Raw genomic sequence first — 20,711 nt, forward strand, 5'->3', positions numbered from 1 at the left:
CAGGTAGAAGACAAACTGAAAAGCACATACACCAGTCAAAGGTTTGGACACGTTTTGTTCTGCTGGTAAAAGAATAAAACTCAGAAGACATCAAATATATTTAGTAAAATATATGGAATTATATAGTAAAGGAAAAAGTGAAATAACTACTTTTTTTTTTTTAAATTCAAATTAAAGTTTCTACAATTTTTCCACAATTCAGTGTTGTAGAAAAATGTAAAGATGCACTACGCAACTTTTCTGGTGGAGAGTCTGCCATTTGCTCGTCTCCATGGAGATGTTATAGCTTTGTCTGAAATGTTCCACAGTACAGCATTAAATCTGTTTTAAATACATTCAATTACATATGGAAAATAATTTGTTCCATTAGATTTTGAATTTTAAATACTGCTGAATTTCTCACTTTGGATTTTTAACTCTGAAGAAACCTTTTTGACTTATTTTTATTCTGAATTATAGTTACTGAAATAAGTAAGTATACTTTAATATACTTAAGGATACTTAAGTATCCTTTTACATGTACTTTTAAGTATACTTTTTCAATATATTTCAAATTCAAAATGAAAATTTCACATTTTAAATATAGCACATATATTTTCAAGAGTGTTAAATTCACAGTGAAAAATTTTGCAGCAAAGATCCAAGATGCCAAGACCTAAGCAATCAATCCTGTGTGACAGAGACCGTTTCCTATTGACCGTTCTCACTTAAGAAATAAAAGAGATGAGGTTTTGATGAGGCCACACCATTTCCTGTTTGTTACTAAATTACATCGGATCACTTTGGATCGATTGCTTAGGCCTTGGCATCTTGAATCTTTGCTGTGAACTTTTACACTGTGAATCTCACACACTGAATTTGAGGGCTTGAAAATATTTGTGGTGAATATTTAAAAGGTGATTTATATATATATATATATAAATATATATATAAATATATAATATAAAATATAAATATAAATATAAATATATATAATATAATATATATATATATATATAGTAACTTAAACATTCTCAAAATGTACCGGTACACTTATAATTTCAGTAACTAACATTCATAATAAAAATGATTCAAACATGTTTTGTCAGAGTTAAAAAATCCAAATGAGAAATTCAGTCGCATTTAAAATTCAAAATCTGATGAAACAAACGATCTTCCATAATTACATGTTTGAGTTGTTTAAAATTATGAATTCTTACAGTAAGGGGAGTCAGCTCTACAAAGATCTGACCTGTAATATGGCACTGTTGCCCGCTTTACTACATGGAGATAGACATGCTCAAAGTATCCACCCTTTGCTTTGTTGACAGCACTACAAACTCTCGGCCTTCTCTCTCTGAGCTTGAGAATCTCCTGAAATAGTCTTAACTTCACAGATGTTCCGTGACAGGGTCAAGAAATGCTAAAAGTTCAAATCAAGGTTCAAAGCAAAGGGTGGCAATTTAAAAAGTTTGGAGTTACAATGAGAATTTTTTGTTTGCTGCATTCCATATATTTCCATTCATAGCTTTGATGGCTTTAGTGAGAATCTCTGTATGACTGTAAAATATCAAATAATCATGTAAATAACGAAGAAACATAAAGGAAAAAGAGCACCTTAACTTTTGACTGGTCGTGTATATGTGTTTTGGAGAGATGTTAAATCCATTATCTTCAATAAAAACAAAGTAAAACACAGCCAAAAGAGCAGATTCAATAAAAAAGTAATATTATAACCTGGATATTTAAGAACTTTTGTGATAAATATTACAGGAACAACTTGGCAAATGTCTGATGAACTGCCAAAAACATCATTTGAATTTTGTCTTGGCGATAACTAAAACAACAGGTTTTAGCAATAATGTTTTAAAATAAATCAAGGTTCTGGTCAATATTTTCTTAACAGATAATTGAATCGATATGTATGAAACACTTTTAGAGAAAAACTCATTTTGTTTTGCTTTTGTTCTGGTAAAAACCTTCAGATGTAATCACTAGCTGGGGTTCTAAAAATGAAAATATCAAACAAGTTCAGACCAATCACTTTTGAATTAGCTGCTCATCTGGGTCTGATTTGGAGGAAATTTTATATATATTATAAAAAAAAAACTTCTAACTTAATTTTTGGCACAATAAAAGCAATGTTCTTCAATCTTTCCACAATTCAAAGTGTTCCAAAAATCCTTAAAGAGGAACTACGCAACTTTTTTGGTGGAGGGTTTGCCATTTGCTCGTCTCCATGGAGATGTTATTGCTTTGCTTGAAATGTTCCACAGTACAAGCATTAAACCTTTAAATTTGGATGGTCACAAGCAGGTCTAACCTCCTGCAGAAAAGTTACACAGAGCAGCTTTAATGTTATCAATCATACTTAAAGTTGCACCTTTTCTGGTAGACGGTCCACCTATTACTCGTCTCCATGGAGATATTAGTCCTTTACCCCCATTATTCCAAAGTGTGGCATTAAACTTCTCCATAAAAACAAGAAGGAGACACCAAAGGGACAATTTACAGGTGAGATCTGTGGAGAGGCGACCCCACTCACAGAAAGAATGCATGTTTTTTCTGTACTTTTGAGCAAAATAATGGAATAAATGCATCTTATATAAGTTTAAAATCATATTGTGGAACATTACCGGCAAAGTAATAACATCTCCATGGTAGCGAACTCCCAAAAAAGTTACTCAGTGCATCTTTAACAGTAACAGTATCCGTATCTGGTAACATTTAAGGACATGACAGCGAAAGGATTTTAAAGCATTTACCTTTCACTTTCAGGTAGTGTCCCCCGAAGCGGTAGGCCTCAAAGTTGAGAGACAGAGGCGTGTTGGACTGGTCCAAAAACAGGTCCACTCTGGACAGCTCGATGCCATTTCTCTCAAACACTGGGCCCAGAACCTCCCTGATAAAAAAAATACACACAATATTTCATCATTTTATATCCAGAATAAAAACTGTTTAGTATGGATAAAAAAGGTGCATTGTGTAACTTTTCTGGTGGAGGGTCTGTTTGGAATGTTTCACAGTATGGTATTAAACCTGTCTGTCTTCTTGGAGACCAAACCAGACCAAGTTACAGATCAAATCTGTGGAGAGGTGACCCCGCTCACAGTATGAATGCTTATTTTTCTAGGTATTTTGAGTTTTAAAAAATAAGTAGAGGTGTTTAATGTCATACTGTGGAACATTTGAAGCAGAGCAATGACATATCTATAGAAACAAGCAGGTGATAGACTCCCACCAAAAAGTTACATAATGCACTTTGACATTTAAAAAAAAAATAAAAAAAAATAAAATAGTATCTGCTGGGTTCTGGTTGAAAACTGTAGCACTAGTTCCCAGGGTATGTCAAAATACTGAGTACTACATAAGCTAGAGTACAAAATTCTTTGGCAAGTAAACATGGATAGAGTTGAGAATCCATCTCCATGTCTCACCTGAGTGTCTTCTTTTTCATGGCCGGTACGATCTCTGTGTTGATGTCCACGTTCAGGTCAAACTTGAGGCTGAAGCACTCTTTACTGGGGTCCTGGTGGAGGCAGAGGAGAGAGAGACCGGGCAAAGGTTCAATCAAATGATATTACTAAACAATGCAATATGTTTTACTTATCTGGCAGTTTCTGTCATAATTAGAATTCAGGATTTCACTGTTGTCCATAATTGTGAAGAATGGTCAAATCATGAGGTTTCCTGTCACTGCATTATTTTAATATATTGTACTGATAGAAGTTTTACCAAATACTATATTTGAATTCAATAAAATAAATGGTATTATTTTGAATTAACAGTGCACTTTAATATTTGAGAGTTTATACCAGTAGGTTCTGAACCCATTTATCACCCTATATATTTCAGCCTATACAAGGAAGAGCAGTCAGTACAGCTCATATACACATATCTGAATACATAACATGTTATTACCAAATGTATGAATTTTGCATATGTTTCTACTTAAAGGAAAATACAGGCTACATGATGTTATGTCACAGTTGGTACTTTCCAGTTAATTACACAATAATGTCAGTTAAGGATAAACAGATCAAAAGGAAAGTGTCCTATAATGGTAAATATGAATCATCCATCATTGAGACATAGATTGTGTTACATTTACTGTACGTTAGAAAACCTGGAGGAGTTTTTACCAGAAGAAGTGAGCAGCTGCACATGTTATTCATTTGTTTCATATATTTGATTCAAAGATGTTTAGATGATTCATTCACAGCTTCATAAGCTACAGCCACAGCTGCCCTGGGGTACACTGATGAAAGTGTGGCTGCCAATCTGCACTTATAGCTCCTCTGACCACCACCAACACTCACCACATTCATACTAGTATGTAGGTGAAGTGTCTTGCCTGAGGACACAACAGCAGTATGTACCTCCTGTTACCTCACTATTAGGCATTTAGAGTTTAGAATCTAAACACTTTAGACTTTAGATTTGGCCATAATCCAGAAAGGTGGGTGTCCTGCCTAAGGACACAGCAACAGGTTGCACGAGAGTCACTACTGTCTCACTGTGGCACCTGGTATTTCCAGAGGTCTCCCATCTAAGTACTAACTTATCCTGACCTTGCTTAGCTTCAGAGGTCAGATATTTGGGGATTCTCAAGGTGGTATGGCAGAATATATATGTGTATATATGTGATCTATTTCAATAGTTACATTGTGGATGTACCTCACTACTGCCTGTGTTTTCATACTTACATCTGTGTGTCGTCTTCTTGGCTTCTTTTTGACCAGTTTCATCCCTCCAGATTTGCGCTCGCTGTAAAAACAGTGAAACACAAACACAAAGTCTTGAGTGTACAAAAGTCTTATCTGCTGTGACGTCACGCAGAATCTCATGTTCAGTTATTATCAGGAGTGAAAATAGATGACACTGTTCTACAAGTCCAGACAGGCTTTGGTGCTAAAATGAAAGCTTTCAGTTAATGGAGTGACATAACAGGACTCACCCGCACTCGCCCACCTCATCCTCCTCCTCCAGGTCAGAGGGGGCGCTGGTGCGCGAGGGGCAGGAGCGCGTCGACACGTTCCGAGCCAGGATCGAGGCTGAGGCACAGACAACACGTAATGGACTGATCATTTTGAACAGAGTTTCATTTGAAATAGAGGTGGGTGCTATGGGAATAAACATTTTATTGTGATCTCATCCCTGAGACAAAATTTCCACCACCCACTCCTCCCATGGGCCAGACTCCATCATGGTGTGAGAGAGCGACAGTGCCATCATTTATTCAGTCTTTAAGAGGTAAATGAAGCTAAGAACATGAATCGTGGTGAAATCTTGTTCTTGAGCTCTAGGAAATTCATAATATAAATTTTTGGCATATCACCCACCCCTAACTTGAAATGATCAAATAAGCAACAATCCAGCACCATCCTACGTGTTATCATGTTCATGAAGTACTAGGAACTATAAACAATGAAAAGAGGGTAAAAGCAACATAGGAGGCCTTTACTGGGCCCAAGTAAATTATTTTACAAAGTATTTCCTGGACCCTGTGTACCTTGAGGGTGCAGGTCAAAGCGTGGGTGCCGGTCAAAGTGCATGTCGGAGCTGTCGTCGTGGCGACGTGAGTCACATGACTCACACAGGTGAAGGGGACTCTGCTGGTTCAGCTCCTGACAGTCTGGGTGATGGCAAACCTAAAACACACAGACACAGAGACATGATTAAAACTCCATACACAAAAGAGAAGAGTTTTTACACACTGCACATCTATAATCGTCCAGTCTTTCCTCCAGGTGCTCATCAAACCCATCAAACCAAAGCACACTGTTGCAGTAACAACACTACTGCAACTTTATTCTATCACAGGACTTCAACAACCACAGAAACTGCATTTTGCACATTAACAAGGCACCGCATTTGGGGAAAATATCTGACAACATGTATTAGATTTGCAATTTACGTTTTAATAATGGGATTCTGATCAAAGTTAACATTTTGCAAGCATAAAGAATAAATTACAAAAAGACAGAAATATAAACAAACTAACACAACTAACAAACTAATACAGGAATCACATTTTGGAAAATCTTTTACAATTCTAAATCAGGGAGTTAGAAGTTTTTTATGCAGAAAAAAACATGATATTTTGCTGTTTGGAGAGGAATTTATGGTACTTTGTGATTTCCTAACTGAGTAATTTGAACAGAACTGTGTCCCCCTGTAGCAGACATGAGCGCCAAGTTTTAATCCCGGTGCCTTCTGCTCCTGTCGGCTGCTCTCTTTGGCTGATCTGGGGTCAGTTACACCATCCTCTGCTCTTTAGATTATGTAAAACCTGGGATTAGACACAGATCTGGGGCCATTGCTCCAAGGTTAAAAACTGAGTCTGACTTAAAGTTAATTAGGAGCCGAGTCAAGGAGGGGCAGATGGCGGCAGACCTCAGGAATGCTTACGGATCCTCCTTAGAACTTATTTAACTGAAGAATCTGAAATGTTAGCTTTAAAGGAACACCATGTAACTTTTCTGGTGGACGGTTCACTGCCTGGTTATGTCAGTCCTAAAGATCTTTAGAGGTCAAGTGGTTTTGAAGAGGGGCAGATGGTAACAGACCTTGGGGATGCTTAGGGATCTTCCGTGGCTTTAAAAGGTACATTGTGTAACTTTTCTGGTGGAGGGGTTGCCATTTGGTTGTTTCCATGGACACATATGCAGTTGAATGAACGCAAGATCAGTTTGATATTATACTTTGAAAAATCCCGGACAAAGGAGTCACATCTTCATGGAGACAACCAGGCGACAAAGTTACATAATGCATCTTTGAATAAACTCAATACTTAAGGGTTTTCAGAAGCCATTAGGATTAGGGATGTAACAATAACTAAAATATTGTGATATCGTATCGTCAAAGTTCTCACAATAATATCGTGGACCCTCACAATATATCGAATTACTCTTTGCTTAAATTATTACAGTTCTTATAGTTATGGTGCACCAATAGCTAAAAAAACAAAACAAAGGGAACTACATAGACCATGATCCTTTGCTCCATTTCAGTGCAGACTACAAGAAGAAATAACAGTTCTAAGCACTTTTATCGTGAAAATATCGTACTGAGAGTTTTGAATATTGTTACATCCCTAATCGTGTGCCTCCCCACTAGGGCCAGGTATCATTCAGCAGTTGCCGATACGATACATACCTCAATACATTGGCCATACGATACATATCTCAGCGCACTTTTGATTCGATAAGATATATTTCAAATTGATTCGATACGGTTCAGTAAAAAATAATAGCTAAATCATGGCTGTGATACTAAAAGTCTTTGTTAAACCACTTCTTGTGCAAAGTGAAAAAGAAACACAAACATTTAAATCATCAAAACAGTGGAAATGTCAAATGTGTCACATAAATGAGTTTCCTTCCACTAAACAAGGAACAAAACTGTAGATCTGTAACAAAATAATTTAGTAAAATATACCAAAAAATACTCTTGGTGATGTATCGATACAGCAGCCCACGATATCGAAACTGTATCATCAAATTAAACAATACAATATACTGATATTTTGATACTTTTGCACACCTCTACTTCCCACCATATCATGAGCTTCATACCATGATAATATCATATTGTGAGACTTGGATATCATTACATCCCTAATTATGACATTATAACAAGTCTTCAGTTTTCTATACTCAAAATTACAACTTCTAATTTGCTGATGAGAGGTCAATATAAAGTCTTGTCACTAAAATCAATTATCAGGATCAACATTTGTGGATTTTCCCGTGAGATATCTTCTTAGATCTTATGAAAACGCCATTTAGAAGATCCAGGAATCACACTATAGCGTTGTACAATCTGAAACCAGCCGATAGAGACACATACAAGCACACATACAGAAGTCTACTTAGTGATAGTTCCTCCAGACTCAACAATACCACGCTGAAGCTCATAGTATCACATTGTTTTGGTAAATGAATGCACAGTCACAGTCTACACCTCAGTGTCACATGGCTCTATGCACTGGACACTACTACAGAAGATACAAAGTGTGGTTTTCAGGATACGCAAAAGTGAGCGCACAAAATAAATACATACAAACAGCTTTCTTTCATTTAAAATTTCATATATATAATAAAAAATGGTTTTGAATTTCATTGCGTACAAATAGGATCAAAGTAACACAAACATATCTAGTTCAATTTCTTCCTTTTAAGTCTGAACTTTACTCCAAACTGCATTCTGATCATTGACAAATTCAGATTCAGGTTTTCAGATTTGAGTAATTGCAAAGCTCTCTCAGATGGCCGATGTCCAAAAGTTTTTTAATTTTTAAAATAACATTTTGGCCACAAAAGCCTTCGTAAGCAATTTTTCTTGCTTTGGACCACAGCACACCAAAGCAAGAAAAATATCTGAAGAAGGCTTTTGCTGCCAAAACGTTATTTTAAAATTAAAAAAGCTTTTGGACATCGGCCATCTGAGTGCGCTATGCATTTTTTCACTTTTGTCTTGCTGCTCCTTGCATTTGCACCTCTACAAGAATTTTGGTATGTGCGTTTTCTGTTTCTTTTAATTGCAAAGCCCTGTCAAAAAGAGATTAATTTAAAATGTAATCTTGCAAATTAGGTCATAAACTGATCATTTCACTGTCCAATTTCTATTTTGTAGGATACTCGAACCGCAACGAAGACATTACAAATATGTTATAGCAAGTTTCAATAAAATAGGATGTGAATTTTGACATCAGTAAATAAAAAAACTCCACAAAATATAAATAAATTAGCCGATATCGCCCACCCAAACTCCCATCACGTTACCGTAGCATCCTGTAGACTCGAATCTCCTCCACTTTTGTTTAGATCCTCTTCGTCCATTGTTAGAAGGACTATATGTACACCGGCGCACAAAACACCAAAATGCTCGCTCCTATCTCCTCCTCCTCCTCCTCCTCTCTCTCTATCCTCTCTTTCTCTGTCTCTCTCTGTCTCTCTCTCCTCTCCCCCTCTCTCTGCAGGACGCCCCGGTAAAGCTTCGGTGATGGGCACAGATTTAATCCCTGTTGTGTGGACGTCTAGCCAGCTTTAAGCGCCGATTTGGAGGTTGGAGGTCGCGCGGGAGTTAAGGGGGACAGAGGAGAGTGGACACGGCGACGCGATGTATCCACCACAAGACAGGGCTGAACGCTTTTGAAGAATATTGATTATTTTCTGATAAATATTGCAATTTGGAATCAATTTGCCAAACAGGATTCCAACTATGGATAAAGAATTTTGTGTTATTTTTCTGACTATCGCGATTAAATTTGCGATATCTGGTTAAAAAGTAGAATTCTGTTCTGTCTCAAGACTAAAAAATGAACTGATAATAAACAAATAGAAGAATACCACACATTTTAGAACATGTTTGTACAAGTCTAAACTACAGTAAATAGTTGCAGGCGATTTGCAACCAGTCAAATGTTATGTTATTTGCATAAAAATTTGAATCACAATTTAAGTTTGTAACGCAAATTTTGATTTAATTGTTCAATTTTAGCTCAAAATACGCACTAAGATAAAACAAGAAACCCATGCATTTCATAACAGTTAAGTCTAAACTATAGATAAGTCATTATAATGCGATTTGCGTCAAATTTTGAATCACAATTTCAGTTTGTAACGCAAATTTAGATTTTAATAGTTAAATTTTAGCTTAAAATACGCACTTCTAAGATAATACAAGAATCCCAGGCATTTCAGAACAGCTTTGTATGAGTCTAAACTATAGGTAAGTCATTATAATGCGATTTGCGTCAAAATTTGAATCAGAATTTAAGTTTGTAATGCAAATTTTTATTTTAATAGTTAAATTTCAGTTCAAAATACGGACTAGGATAATACAAGAATCCAGTGTATTTCATAACAGGTTTGTATAAGTCTAAACCAAAGTTGTTATAATGCTATTTGCATCAAAATTTTAATCACAATTTAAGTTTGTAATGCAAATTTAGATTTTAATAGTCAAATTTCAGTTCAAAATTCACACTGCTAAGATAAGACAAGAATCTCATTCATTTCAGAACATGTTTTTCAAGGTTTAGACGTCAAAATAAGACCCCATATAGACACAGGAACTTTAAGATGATTTCGTTAAGATATTACAAGTTACAAATTGCATATTTTTGGTTCTAATTATTGCCAGTGTTGCCAAATATTGTAATTTGAGTTGAGTTTAGGTTTTCTTTCAGCCGTACCGGGTGCAGAGAGGGACAAAAGGGTCCATGGTGAGTGAGCAGTCCGTGGCCCCTCCTCTTAATCTGGGCTTAATTTCCTGCGCTCTGTCAAAACCATCTGACGCTCCTGAGATTACCCCGACACGATTTGGGCTGGACGCGCTCTTCCTCTCTTTCTCTGCTCCTACTGGCTTTTCTGTTCCTCTGCCATCGGCGACTCCTCCCTTCCTCTCACTCTCTCTCTTTCTTTCACTGTGTGTGTCTTTCTACCTTTCGCTCTCTCTCCTCCTTTTTCTTTTACATCCTCTCTCTCCCTCTCTCCTCCTTTTTCTCTATCTCTTCTCCTTTTTCTCTCTCTCTCCCTTTTTTCTCTCTCTCTGTGTCTCTCCCCCTTTCTCTCTCTCCACCTTTTTCTCTTACATCTTCTCTCTCTTTTTTCTCTCTCTCTCCCCTTTTCTCTTTCCTCTTTTTCACTCTCTCTCCCTTTCTCTCTCTCTACCTTTTTCTCTTACATCCTCTCTCTCCTCTTTTCTCTTTCACCCCCTTTTCTCTCTCTCCTCTTTTTTTGCTCTCTCTCCCCTTTTCTCTCTCCCTCTCTCTCTCTCTCTCTCCTCTTTTCTCTCCCCCTTTTCTCTCTCCCTCTCTCTCTCCCCCCATTTCTCTCTCTCCTCTTTTTTCTCTTCAAAACAAAAAAATATATTGACGATTTATGAAGAAAGTTAAGGGGCCCATATTTTCTGATCTATGTTATTGTGTAGTTTCCTCATCACAAACAGATCTGGAGTTGTGTTTTTTTTTCAGGCTGTGCAATTAATCAAATTTTGGTCACGGTTTCAATTTGTGTATCAAATGATCTCCAAACATATATAATCAAGTTAAAACGATAAAGCAGATAAACAGAACAGCTGAATATATAGGTTATTTTGGATACATTCATGTTTTTCTCTGCCTTATTTCATGTTCAAAGTATATTTAATTCATTTTATGTTTTATACATTGCAAAACTGCTCTAAGGTTCATATTTGTAGCCTATATTTATTTTCAGTTTGAAAGTTTTGTTTTGTTTGTTTGAGAGCGTGAAATGCTGAATAAATGTTAGCCTGATTCATCAGCTGGAATCAGAATTTGTTCGCTCGATGGTAGATGGTTACTTTTTTATTTAACCAATTGCTGCTATTTGGTCGTGACGTATGTGACGCGCATACGTAATATACCAGCTAGTTAACTCGTATATTAAGTTTTTCCCAAATCCAGTAGGAAGGAGGACAATAACGTCTTTTCCCTTGATAAAATTCACCAAACATTCTCTTTGTTCCAGCTTTAAATCCTTGATCTCGAGAATATTTGCCAGCACAGAATGGCTCTTCGCTGATTGGCTGGTGCCCGAACTCACACTTCTGGGGTTTTTGCGAATTGTCTAGTAAATTTTTATTCCTGACCTAGTCGCTGGAGACAAATGAAATTGAGCAGAGGCACTGGGTGGTGCCAGCCTGGCTAAATAAATGCATCATGTAAATAAAAAATCATTGTTTGAATAATTGTGATTTCAATATTGACCAAAATAATCGTGATAATGATATTTTCCATAATCGAGCAGCTCTACTCTGTATATTTTCATAGTTATTAACACTCTTAACTACCTTGTGATGTCATGTGGTAATACAGGAAGTGCTCTATTGTCTTTTAAACTCCACACACCTTCACTAGAATCATTTGGATCACTTCAGCACAGAAATTTCCAGTCTCTACTGCACAAAATGTAAAAGATACTTGTTAACTTGAAAACTTTAAAAGGTGGAACAGAGAATTTTGAGCTTTGGAGATGTAGACAGACAAACAATAAAGAATTACTCAAACATGTGTGAATGAAACAAAACACAATACCAGTATGTTTTTCATGAGATAAAAACATCGTAACATGGTTTAAAGCTCTTTCAAGAGTCAATTTCGTGCAATAATACGACCTTTAAATGTATAATTTTTTAAAAGTTTTCATGGTATTAGCTTCTTACAAACTACTAAACTTTTCAATGTGTGAGGAGATACAGTCACAGCGCCCTCTGTTGGAGTTAAGTATAGCTACATCATGTCAAGACTTTGCAATATAGAAGACACATTATTTGAAGTTAGTGTAAATAACAATGAAAGTCTAAAGGTGGTGCAACTTTCCTGATGCTTTTCTCCATGAAGATGTTATTGCTTTGTCTGGAATGTTTCACAGTATGATATTAAACCTTTCTATCTCTATGGAGATCAAACCAGAACAAGTTACAGGTGAGATCTGTGGAGAGACGACCCTGCTTACTGTCAAAATGAATGCTTGAGCTGTAAACCCACCTGTAATTGAATAAATGTAAAGTAGAGCTGTTTAATGTCACACCCTGGAGTACTGTGGAGCAATGACATCTCCATAGAAACAAGCAGATGACTGAACCCCCAACCAAAAAGTTACACAATGCACCTTTAACACTTGAAACCATACATTAATAGAACTTTTATAAAATTCCACTCAAGACTAAAAATGAAATATGTGGCTAAATGTGAGTCATTGTTCTGTAGTCCTTCAGCACGAGCACAAAGCAGATTTCAGATTTCTTTAAAGACCACTAAGGGGATTAAGTACAGTAAACAATAAGCCCACCCAGTAACAGCACCCTGATAGGCTAATGCTAAAAGAGTCACCATAGTGTCAGCATAACTGAAAACTAAATACAATACCGTACTAAATACTAAAACCATATTTAAAGTTTATTGTTTAGTAACTGGAATTACAGGGAAACTGCAATGTGTGAAAATATCTGTGAAGTGAAGGTTGTAACAAGGAAATAAACAGATAAAGTGTGACTCATAGGCTGTGTAAAAGTTATAAAGTAGATTACATTCAAAAGAAGATATTGTAGCTTATAAAATTCTCACACTAATGCCACAATGACATCTATGATCAAAACATTCAGTCTGCTATGAAAAACTGTTCTGAAAAGGTGCTGTAACTGACTTTACCCGTTTTAAAAATGAAAAAAACTGAACTGAACTTAATTTAAAACAGTTAGCAGAGGTCAAAAGTTATTCCCCACTTTCCTACACATTATTGAGCATCCTAATGATTCACCACGAGTTTATAAGAGCTTTTCGCTAATTTTATAGAGTCCAGAGTTTCGCTGTCACGCCACTGATAACAACAACTAGCATCCTAACAGCACACCAGTATTATTACCTGAAGGGCTCATTCTATGCCATTTACTGATCTATTTTATAATGATGTTTTCTTATCACAAACATACTTGGAGTTGTGTTTTGTTTCTCTCTATTCTACCTTGTGATGGCATGCAGTAATACAGGAAGTGCTCCATGTGTTTTTAAAGTCCATACACCTTCACTAGAATCATTTGGGTGATGGTTTGGAATTACCAAACCATCTTGAACAAATGGTAAAAGGAGTTGTTAAAGGGCCACTAAACACCAAAATCACTTTTTTCTACTGATAAATAGGTCTTAAATAGAAATGTACACCTATCCCTGGCCTTATTTTGGTATTTTAGTGCGTATTTGTTAAAAATTGTGTCAAAAGCAGTTTCTTTAGGATCAGCTACGGCCAGGACATTTGAATTTCCAGGTTGGAAGTGAGTCAGATGCAGGTTATTACGTGACGAGTGCAACCACTGGCATCTACGGGCGGCACGTGAGGAGCCCCTCTCAGTCCCGTCTCTACCTGACACCGTTGGGCACCACGATGTCCCGCTGTGTCTTAAGAAAAGAGAAATGGCGTGATCCGAGCACAAATGTCCATTCTTTTTCAAAGTTCGGAGCGCACTGGTCCGCACCGTGTTGGATTGTTGTCGTCAGTCAGCTGTCAATCATCTGTCAATCATCTGTCATCCACTCTGGAGGATTTTTCAGATGTTGCTTAGGGGCGGCGTAAAGCATCGGGAAGGTGTTTGATGGATCTTTAACATGGAAATTAGGTGGAATAGAGCATTTTGAGCTTTGGTGATGTAGACAAGTTAATAACAGAGTTACTCAAACATGTGTGAATGAAACAAAACACTTCTCTAGGTCTGTTTTTGAGGAGGAAACAACATTCTAACATGGCTCAAAGCTCACAAGGTTAATGTTGTGTAATATAGAACTTGTAACAATAAAAATGATGATAATAAATATGCACACAGAGCTTTTGTTGACACTCAAATATATTCTTAGCCGTAGCTGCCCTGAAACCTGCCAACAGCCTTGACCATCATCACTCATCCACAAAAAAATATCTGTCAGAAATATGGGTGAAGTGTACTGCCCAAAGACACAACAACAGTATTCGCACCGGTCAGAGCTCATAATGAACTTCTGACCTTCCAGTAAGAAGCTGACCACTGTGCCACCCGAGTCACCCCGTTTTACTTAGAGTCATGACGTAATCCGTGTGGAGGTCATTGACACAGTGGTGCGCCCGGGTCAAATGCCTCCTCACGTACACGCGGTATGTTCATAATGAGATCCTCACCGGGAAATATGGACATGACCCAGACGCTGGATTTAGACTACGGTGTGGATGGGTGGGCTTTTACGGAAGATCATTTGTTCCCTTAGATTTTGAAATTTACATACAGCTGAATTTCTCACTTTGAATTTTTTAACCCTGAAAAAGATGTTAGATTTATTTTTATTCAGAATTTTAGCTGTTTTAAGTGTACTTTTTCAAACTGTTTCCAAATGATATAAACGTCAAGGGAGAAGCAATCGATCATGTGTGAGTGAGGAGGACAGAGGCTGTTTAATATTGGTTGTTCTTATCTGTGGGCGGGGCTTACTCTTAACAAATAGAAAAGACGAGGTTTTGATGAGGCTAATTCTGACCAATCAGATTGCTTCACTGCACCATTTCCCGCTTGTTACTAAGTTAGATCGGATCACTTTGGTTCGATTGCTTCTGCCTTTGTTGCAAATGTTTTTCACTGCGAATTTTACACTGTTGAATTTGAGGGTTTGAAAATATTTGTTCTGAATATTTAAAAGGTGATTCTTTTTATACTGTATTTTAAACACTTGGAAAATGTGCACATATAATTTCATTAACTGACTTTCAGAATCAAAATACTTCAAGCATGTTTTTTCAGAGGTAAAAATTCAAAGGCAGAAAATTTAAATTCTAAATCTGATGAAACAAATTATCTTCCATACTTTTCGATCTGTGAGATGTAGGGTGGGTTAAACTGATACAAAATAGAATTAAAAACAACAACAAACAAATAAAACTTCAGCTATACTATTAGAATGTGATTTTTGAATCAGAAATGTGTTCAAAGGTGTCTAAATTGAGGTTCAAATCTCATACAAAAGTGGACTGACTATACAAGTGCAGAAATATCACATCATGTAACCTTAACTGAAAAATTATAGTGCAAATTTCTTTCATTAAAACTGAAAAAAAAAAAAGTACAATGGAGTAAATGGATAGGCTTTTCAATCTGACACAAACGGGGATGATTTAGTTGTTTTATCGTCAGTAGCGTCTCAGTGGATAAAATTTTGTACTTTTTTCTAGGATTATAAATGGTTCATGTGGAACAAATCAGAAAGGAGACAGCATACAGTGAGTTATGATTTAAATTTCAGTTTCAGTAGTTACCAGTACACAGTCATTTTTGCACAGAATCTTAACAATTTTGAAATCGTAACAGTTTTGAGAGCTTTGCCATTGCCACATCCACTTTGAGTTGATGAATTGATGTCCAAGGCGTGTTTTTTTTTAACCAAGACTAGCTCAAGATCTGGAGATGGGTCCTTGGGATGAGTCAAAAGCAGATGACTCATTTCCATACAGGAACTATAAAGACTAATCTTAATCTTAAAGTTAAAATCAGTACTTGCGTTTTATCAGATAATAATGCACCAGAAATGTCCCTATACATTTCTTGTTAATTGAGATTCAAGATTTGGATATTTTTGTGGTTAATGTAATGATTCATTGCAGAAATATCACTGTTTCTGTCATTTTCATATCAGCTCTTTTGACTTTTTGACACTACTCACAAGATTTACTCAGTATTGTAAATTTGCTTTGCTGTTGGTTTGTATTATATAATTGTACGTTGGGTAACAATGAAAAGCAAGTGGAAATCTCTGCACCGTTGGCCAAGATAGAACCTCATAAAATAAAGTGGATTTGAACACTTCCTGAGCGCAGTCGGATTATCTGCACCTGACAAAAGAAAGAGACATTTTTGCGATACTGAACATTCCTATGGATGAGAGGTGGGATTGATTATGAGCTCAACGCTGTTCTTCTGAAAAATAAATATGTCAGAACACAAGAGGCTGCAGAGGAGTCAGAATTGCTGTTCAAAGGTCAATATTAGCAAACTGCAAAGTAGGGCTGTGACAAAATAGATAGATTGCAATCTCAACGTTGGTTGAACTTGAGGACGAGGCAAGCGCATTTGAATTGACGTAAGAATCATGTGGCAGTGAATCCAAGTTATGCAAAGTAAACAACAAATTTCTCACTATTTATAAGTAAAACATAAAACCTGATTTAACGTGTGCAGGCATTTAGATTTAAAGGGCCCATCTCATGCAAAATAACTCTTTTCACATTGTATCTTCTGCACATATACTTGCACAATTTGGGTTTTGGAACATCCATTACACAATAGTTATTAGTTAGTTAAACTTATTATATTGTGTACACTGCAGAGTAGGACGATGAGCATTTGTTTAGGTGTTCATGTGGGAAATGTCAGCCAATTCCCATGGAAACGAAGCGGGAGAGGGGGCGGGTGCGAAGCGCTTTCTGCTACATCAAACGCGTCATAGGTGTAGCTGGCTGCGTCATCGTTGTAGCAGCTTTAATTCCTTGTCACGTGGGAGGGTGGCAGAAAGACACTGCAATTTGTTTAAAAAAAAAACAAAAAAACACAGAATCAATCTGAAAACCACTTCGGCGATATATACAAGGCCCACACATCACTCTTAGAAGGTAGAAAGCTCTGAAAAGCTGATTTTGCATGAGATGGGCCCTTTAATAAATCATACAAGCACATTCCAAACTTTTCACAGTGGATTTCGCCTTAATCACTGGTCCGAAATAAAAACTATAGTGAGTGCGTATACATGCACATCAATAACCCGGTTATGATCAGGTTTTTTGAGTATCCCGGTTTCTTGATGGAGCATGTATACGCAGTAACCCGGTTTCAGTAACCTGGTTATGGCAGTATCCCAGTTATTAGAAACCGGGTTACTGTAGCTGGTTTATTCCGATAATAACCGGGTTACTTGTGGCATGTATACGCAGTACCCCGAATACTGACATAACCGGGATATGGCTAATAACCGGGTTATTGATGTGCATGTATACGCACTCAGTGATCCTAACACCCTGCCCTTTACTCCTGGTATTACTACTACTACTATTATTGTGGTATAAGTTAAGGCAACATCAATAAAACATAAAAAATACAGTTCTTAAAGATGTATTGTGTAACTTTTCTGGTGGAGGATCTGTCAGATGCTTTTCTCCATGTTATTGATTTGCCTGGAATGTTTCACAATATGGTATTAAAAATTTCTACAGTATCTTCCTAGAGACCAAACCAGACCAAGTTACAGGTCAGATCTGTGGAGATGCAACTCCGCTCACAGTCAGAATGCCTGTTTTTCAAGGTATTTTTGAGCTATAAAACCACCTGTAATTGAATAAAAGTAAAGTAGAGCTGTTTAATGTCATACTGTGGAACATTCCAGGCAGAGCAATTACATATCCATAGAAACAAGCAGGTGATGGACTCTCAACCAAAAAGATACATAATGCACCCTGAAAGTAGAAAATTTTGTTTAACCCTTATTTATAAGGGTCATTTGCTCAGATACTGCATATTTTTCAGGGAACAGTTTCAGAACAACACTAATATTTATGTACAGTATATGTGTAAAAGAGTTAGTCACATGTGGCTTATAATAAAGCGATACAACTCACTCCTCACTCTTAAAGCCTGGTTGAATGTGCTTTGGTTTGAGCTGTTGAAGGTGACAGAACAGCTGACCGAGGGGCCCCGCTGTACCTCGGGTGTCATGTGAGCGGGTGTCGCGTGCACCCAAATCCCCCCCTCACCTCCTCCCCCCTCCCCTCCTGCATGCCCATAACACACACACATTTACTGACATCTCTCTAGAAGCCCACACTGGTTAAACGAGATATCTAACCTTGCTTAGAATTACCTTTGTTTAAAGTTTCTTGGTGATATGGTGCACTGTGTATCTCCATGGTGTTATTGCTTTGCCTATAATGTTACACAGTATGGTATTAAACTTGAATTACGGATGTTTATGGCTAAATGAAAATGCCTTGAAAAACATGCTCTCTTACTGTGAGGGGCACATGCACAGGTCTGAACTGTAACTTGGTCTGGGGGGTCACCTGCTTGTCTCCATGGAGACAGATAAGTAATTCGATACAATGAAACATCGCAAAGAAAACAATAACCCTCCACCAGGAAACAGTGCAACTTTGAAGATGTTTCTTACTTGTTTCAAAACTTATTACAGGACAACTTCTAGCTGTAAACATAAACCTCACTGGTTGACAGGTCAGATTCCCTAAATCACAAGTTGGAGGTACTGCTGTTGTTTCCTTGGGCAAGACACTTAACTCATCTCACTTCTAATGTGTGTGTACATTGGTGTTTGAGTGTGTGTGTGAATGGGTGAGTGGGTCCTTGATGTAAAGAGTTTTGAGTGCATTGAGGGTGGAAAAGCTCTATATAAAAATGTGACCATTTTTAAAATTACCTTTTAACTAGTCCCATTTTTTTTTTTTAAACAACTACTCAAATCAAACCCTGATATACTCGATATGTGTGTAAAATCCCTCGGCCATCCAAGTAGAATCCATGGCAAAGGAGAAATTCACTTTCTCAACTGGACAAATTTTTTTAATCAAATGCGTTTTGCAGCTCTTCCAAGCTGCTTCTTCAGTTCTAGTCAGAACTCTTTTGAAACCAACACACACAGTTGTTTACAGTTTCGGTTAGATTTTTTGAACTGAGCATGTGCTAATATGACCCTACACTCAGTTGAATGCATCTGAATAGGTCTAACTAACAAACAGAAACTGTTAAAAAGTGTGTGTGTGTTAAGTTTCAGAGTAGTTTCAGTGTAGTTCCTCCCTTCAGGCAGATATAAGGAAGTGTCCACCAGCATCTGACCAGAACTGAAGAAGCAGCTTGGATGATCTGTGAAACATATTCAACCAATAAAACCTTTGTCCAGTTGGCAAATCTGAATTTCTCCTTTACCATGAATATATAGACATACAAAATTCAAGTCAATTTACTACTATATTGTATTGTATTGTATATTACTACTATATTTCAATATGGATATTTCTTCAAACATAATAATCTATACATCTCCTGCCCGTGACTGAGGGGGAGGGACATGACTGCAAAACCTCCAACAGGTCCTGCTCCACAACAGCTGTGAACACAAGTGTCCCTCAGAGGCTCTGGTCTCGGCTCCACGTGGCACCTGCTCATGTTAGAGTATAGCCCCTCCACCCACGCGCATTACACACACATTAAACACACACACAGACGTACACACACACATTAGACGACATTAGATTAGCCACGTGTCTGTCTGCTGCTGTGTCATGACTGAGCACAGAGTCAGGCGAGACACACAGAAAGTCATTCTGTTTGAGAGGAGACGACTGTTCTGAGGTGAATGGACTAAGTGAATGGACTAAGCTGTGCTGTAGCGGTGTAGGATGTACTGTACACACTCACACGGACAGAGGATATTTATAAGACGAGGCCAACAGGCACCAAAGCAAGATGAACCAACAAACACACAAACCCTGTATATTTAGTTCTTCTCTCAAACAGAAAACACTTTGCCCCACCTTGTGATGTCATGTGGTAATACAGGAAGTGCTCCAGTGTGTTTTTAAACTCCATACACATTCACCAGAATCATTTGGATCATTTTAGCCCTGGAATTGCCAATCTTTACTAACTCTAAAGGTAAAATGTAGCTCTTAACATGAAAACTACTGCTTCATGACATCACAAGGTGGAACAGAGCATTTTGAGCTTTGGAGATGTAGACAGAGTAATTATAAAGAATTACTCAAACGTGTGTGAATGAAGATAACAACATTCTAATACAGCTTAAAACTCACAAGAGTCAAGAGTCAATGTGTAATATAGGATCTTTAAACTAGATTTTGATACTAAAAAAAGGTTTAATTCTCAATACTGATACTTTGTCATCACGCTGGGGGTGTTCTGCATGTATGTATATGGCGGAATGATCGGCATTTGGCACGGTAACACAATGCACATATTAGGAAACACAGCCAAAAAGGTTTAAGAAAACTCAGAAAAAAAGAAAGAAAATACAAAAAGGATTTAAATCAATGCAAGAAAATCAAGTCAGTTTCAGTTTGGATATTTCTTCAGGCTATCCCATAATAATCTATACATGAATTCTGTCTCCTGTCCATAATTTAGGGCGGAAGGCTTGCTTAAATCTGAAAACCGCCAACAGGCCTTGCTCC

The 20,711-nt window shown here is 37.2% G+C and overlaps 1 protein-coding gene across 1 annotated transcript in view; it reads right to left on the reverse strand.

Moving 5' to 3' along the window:
* plekhg5b (pleckstrin homology domain containing, family G (with RhoGef domain) member 5b) overlaps nucleotides 1-20,711 on the reverse strand; it is a 196,708-nt gene that overhangs the window by 61,963 nt on the left and 114,034 nt on the right. The window contains 5 exon segments of the mRNA XM_055165759.1: nucleotides 2,745-2,881; nucleotides 3,417-3,508; nucleotides 4,686-4,746; nucleotides 4,937-5,033; nucleotides 5,492-5,630. Coding sequence (XP_055021734.1) covers nucleotides 2,745-2,881; nucleotides 3,417-3,508; nucleotides 4,686-4,746; nucleotides 4,937-5,033; nucleotides 5,492-5,630 — 526 coding nt within the window.

This window comes from Boleophthalmus pectinirostris, unplaced genomic scaffold, assembly GCF_026225935.1.
Source record: "Boleophthalmus pectinirostris isolate CB_2022bp ecotype Guang Dong unplaced genomic scaffold, ASM2622593v1 HiC_scaffold_8, whole genome shotgun sequence".
In the NCBI taxonomy this organism is placed as follows: Eukaryota; Metazoa; Chordata; class Actinopteri; order Gobiiformes; family Gobiidae; genus Boleophthalmus; species Boleophthalmus pectinirostris.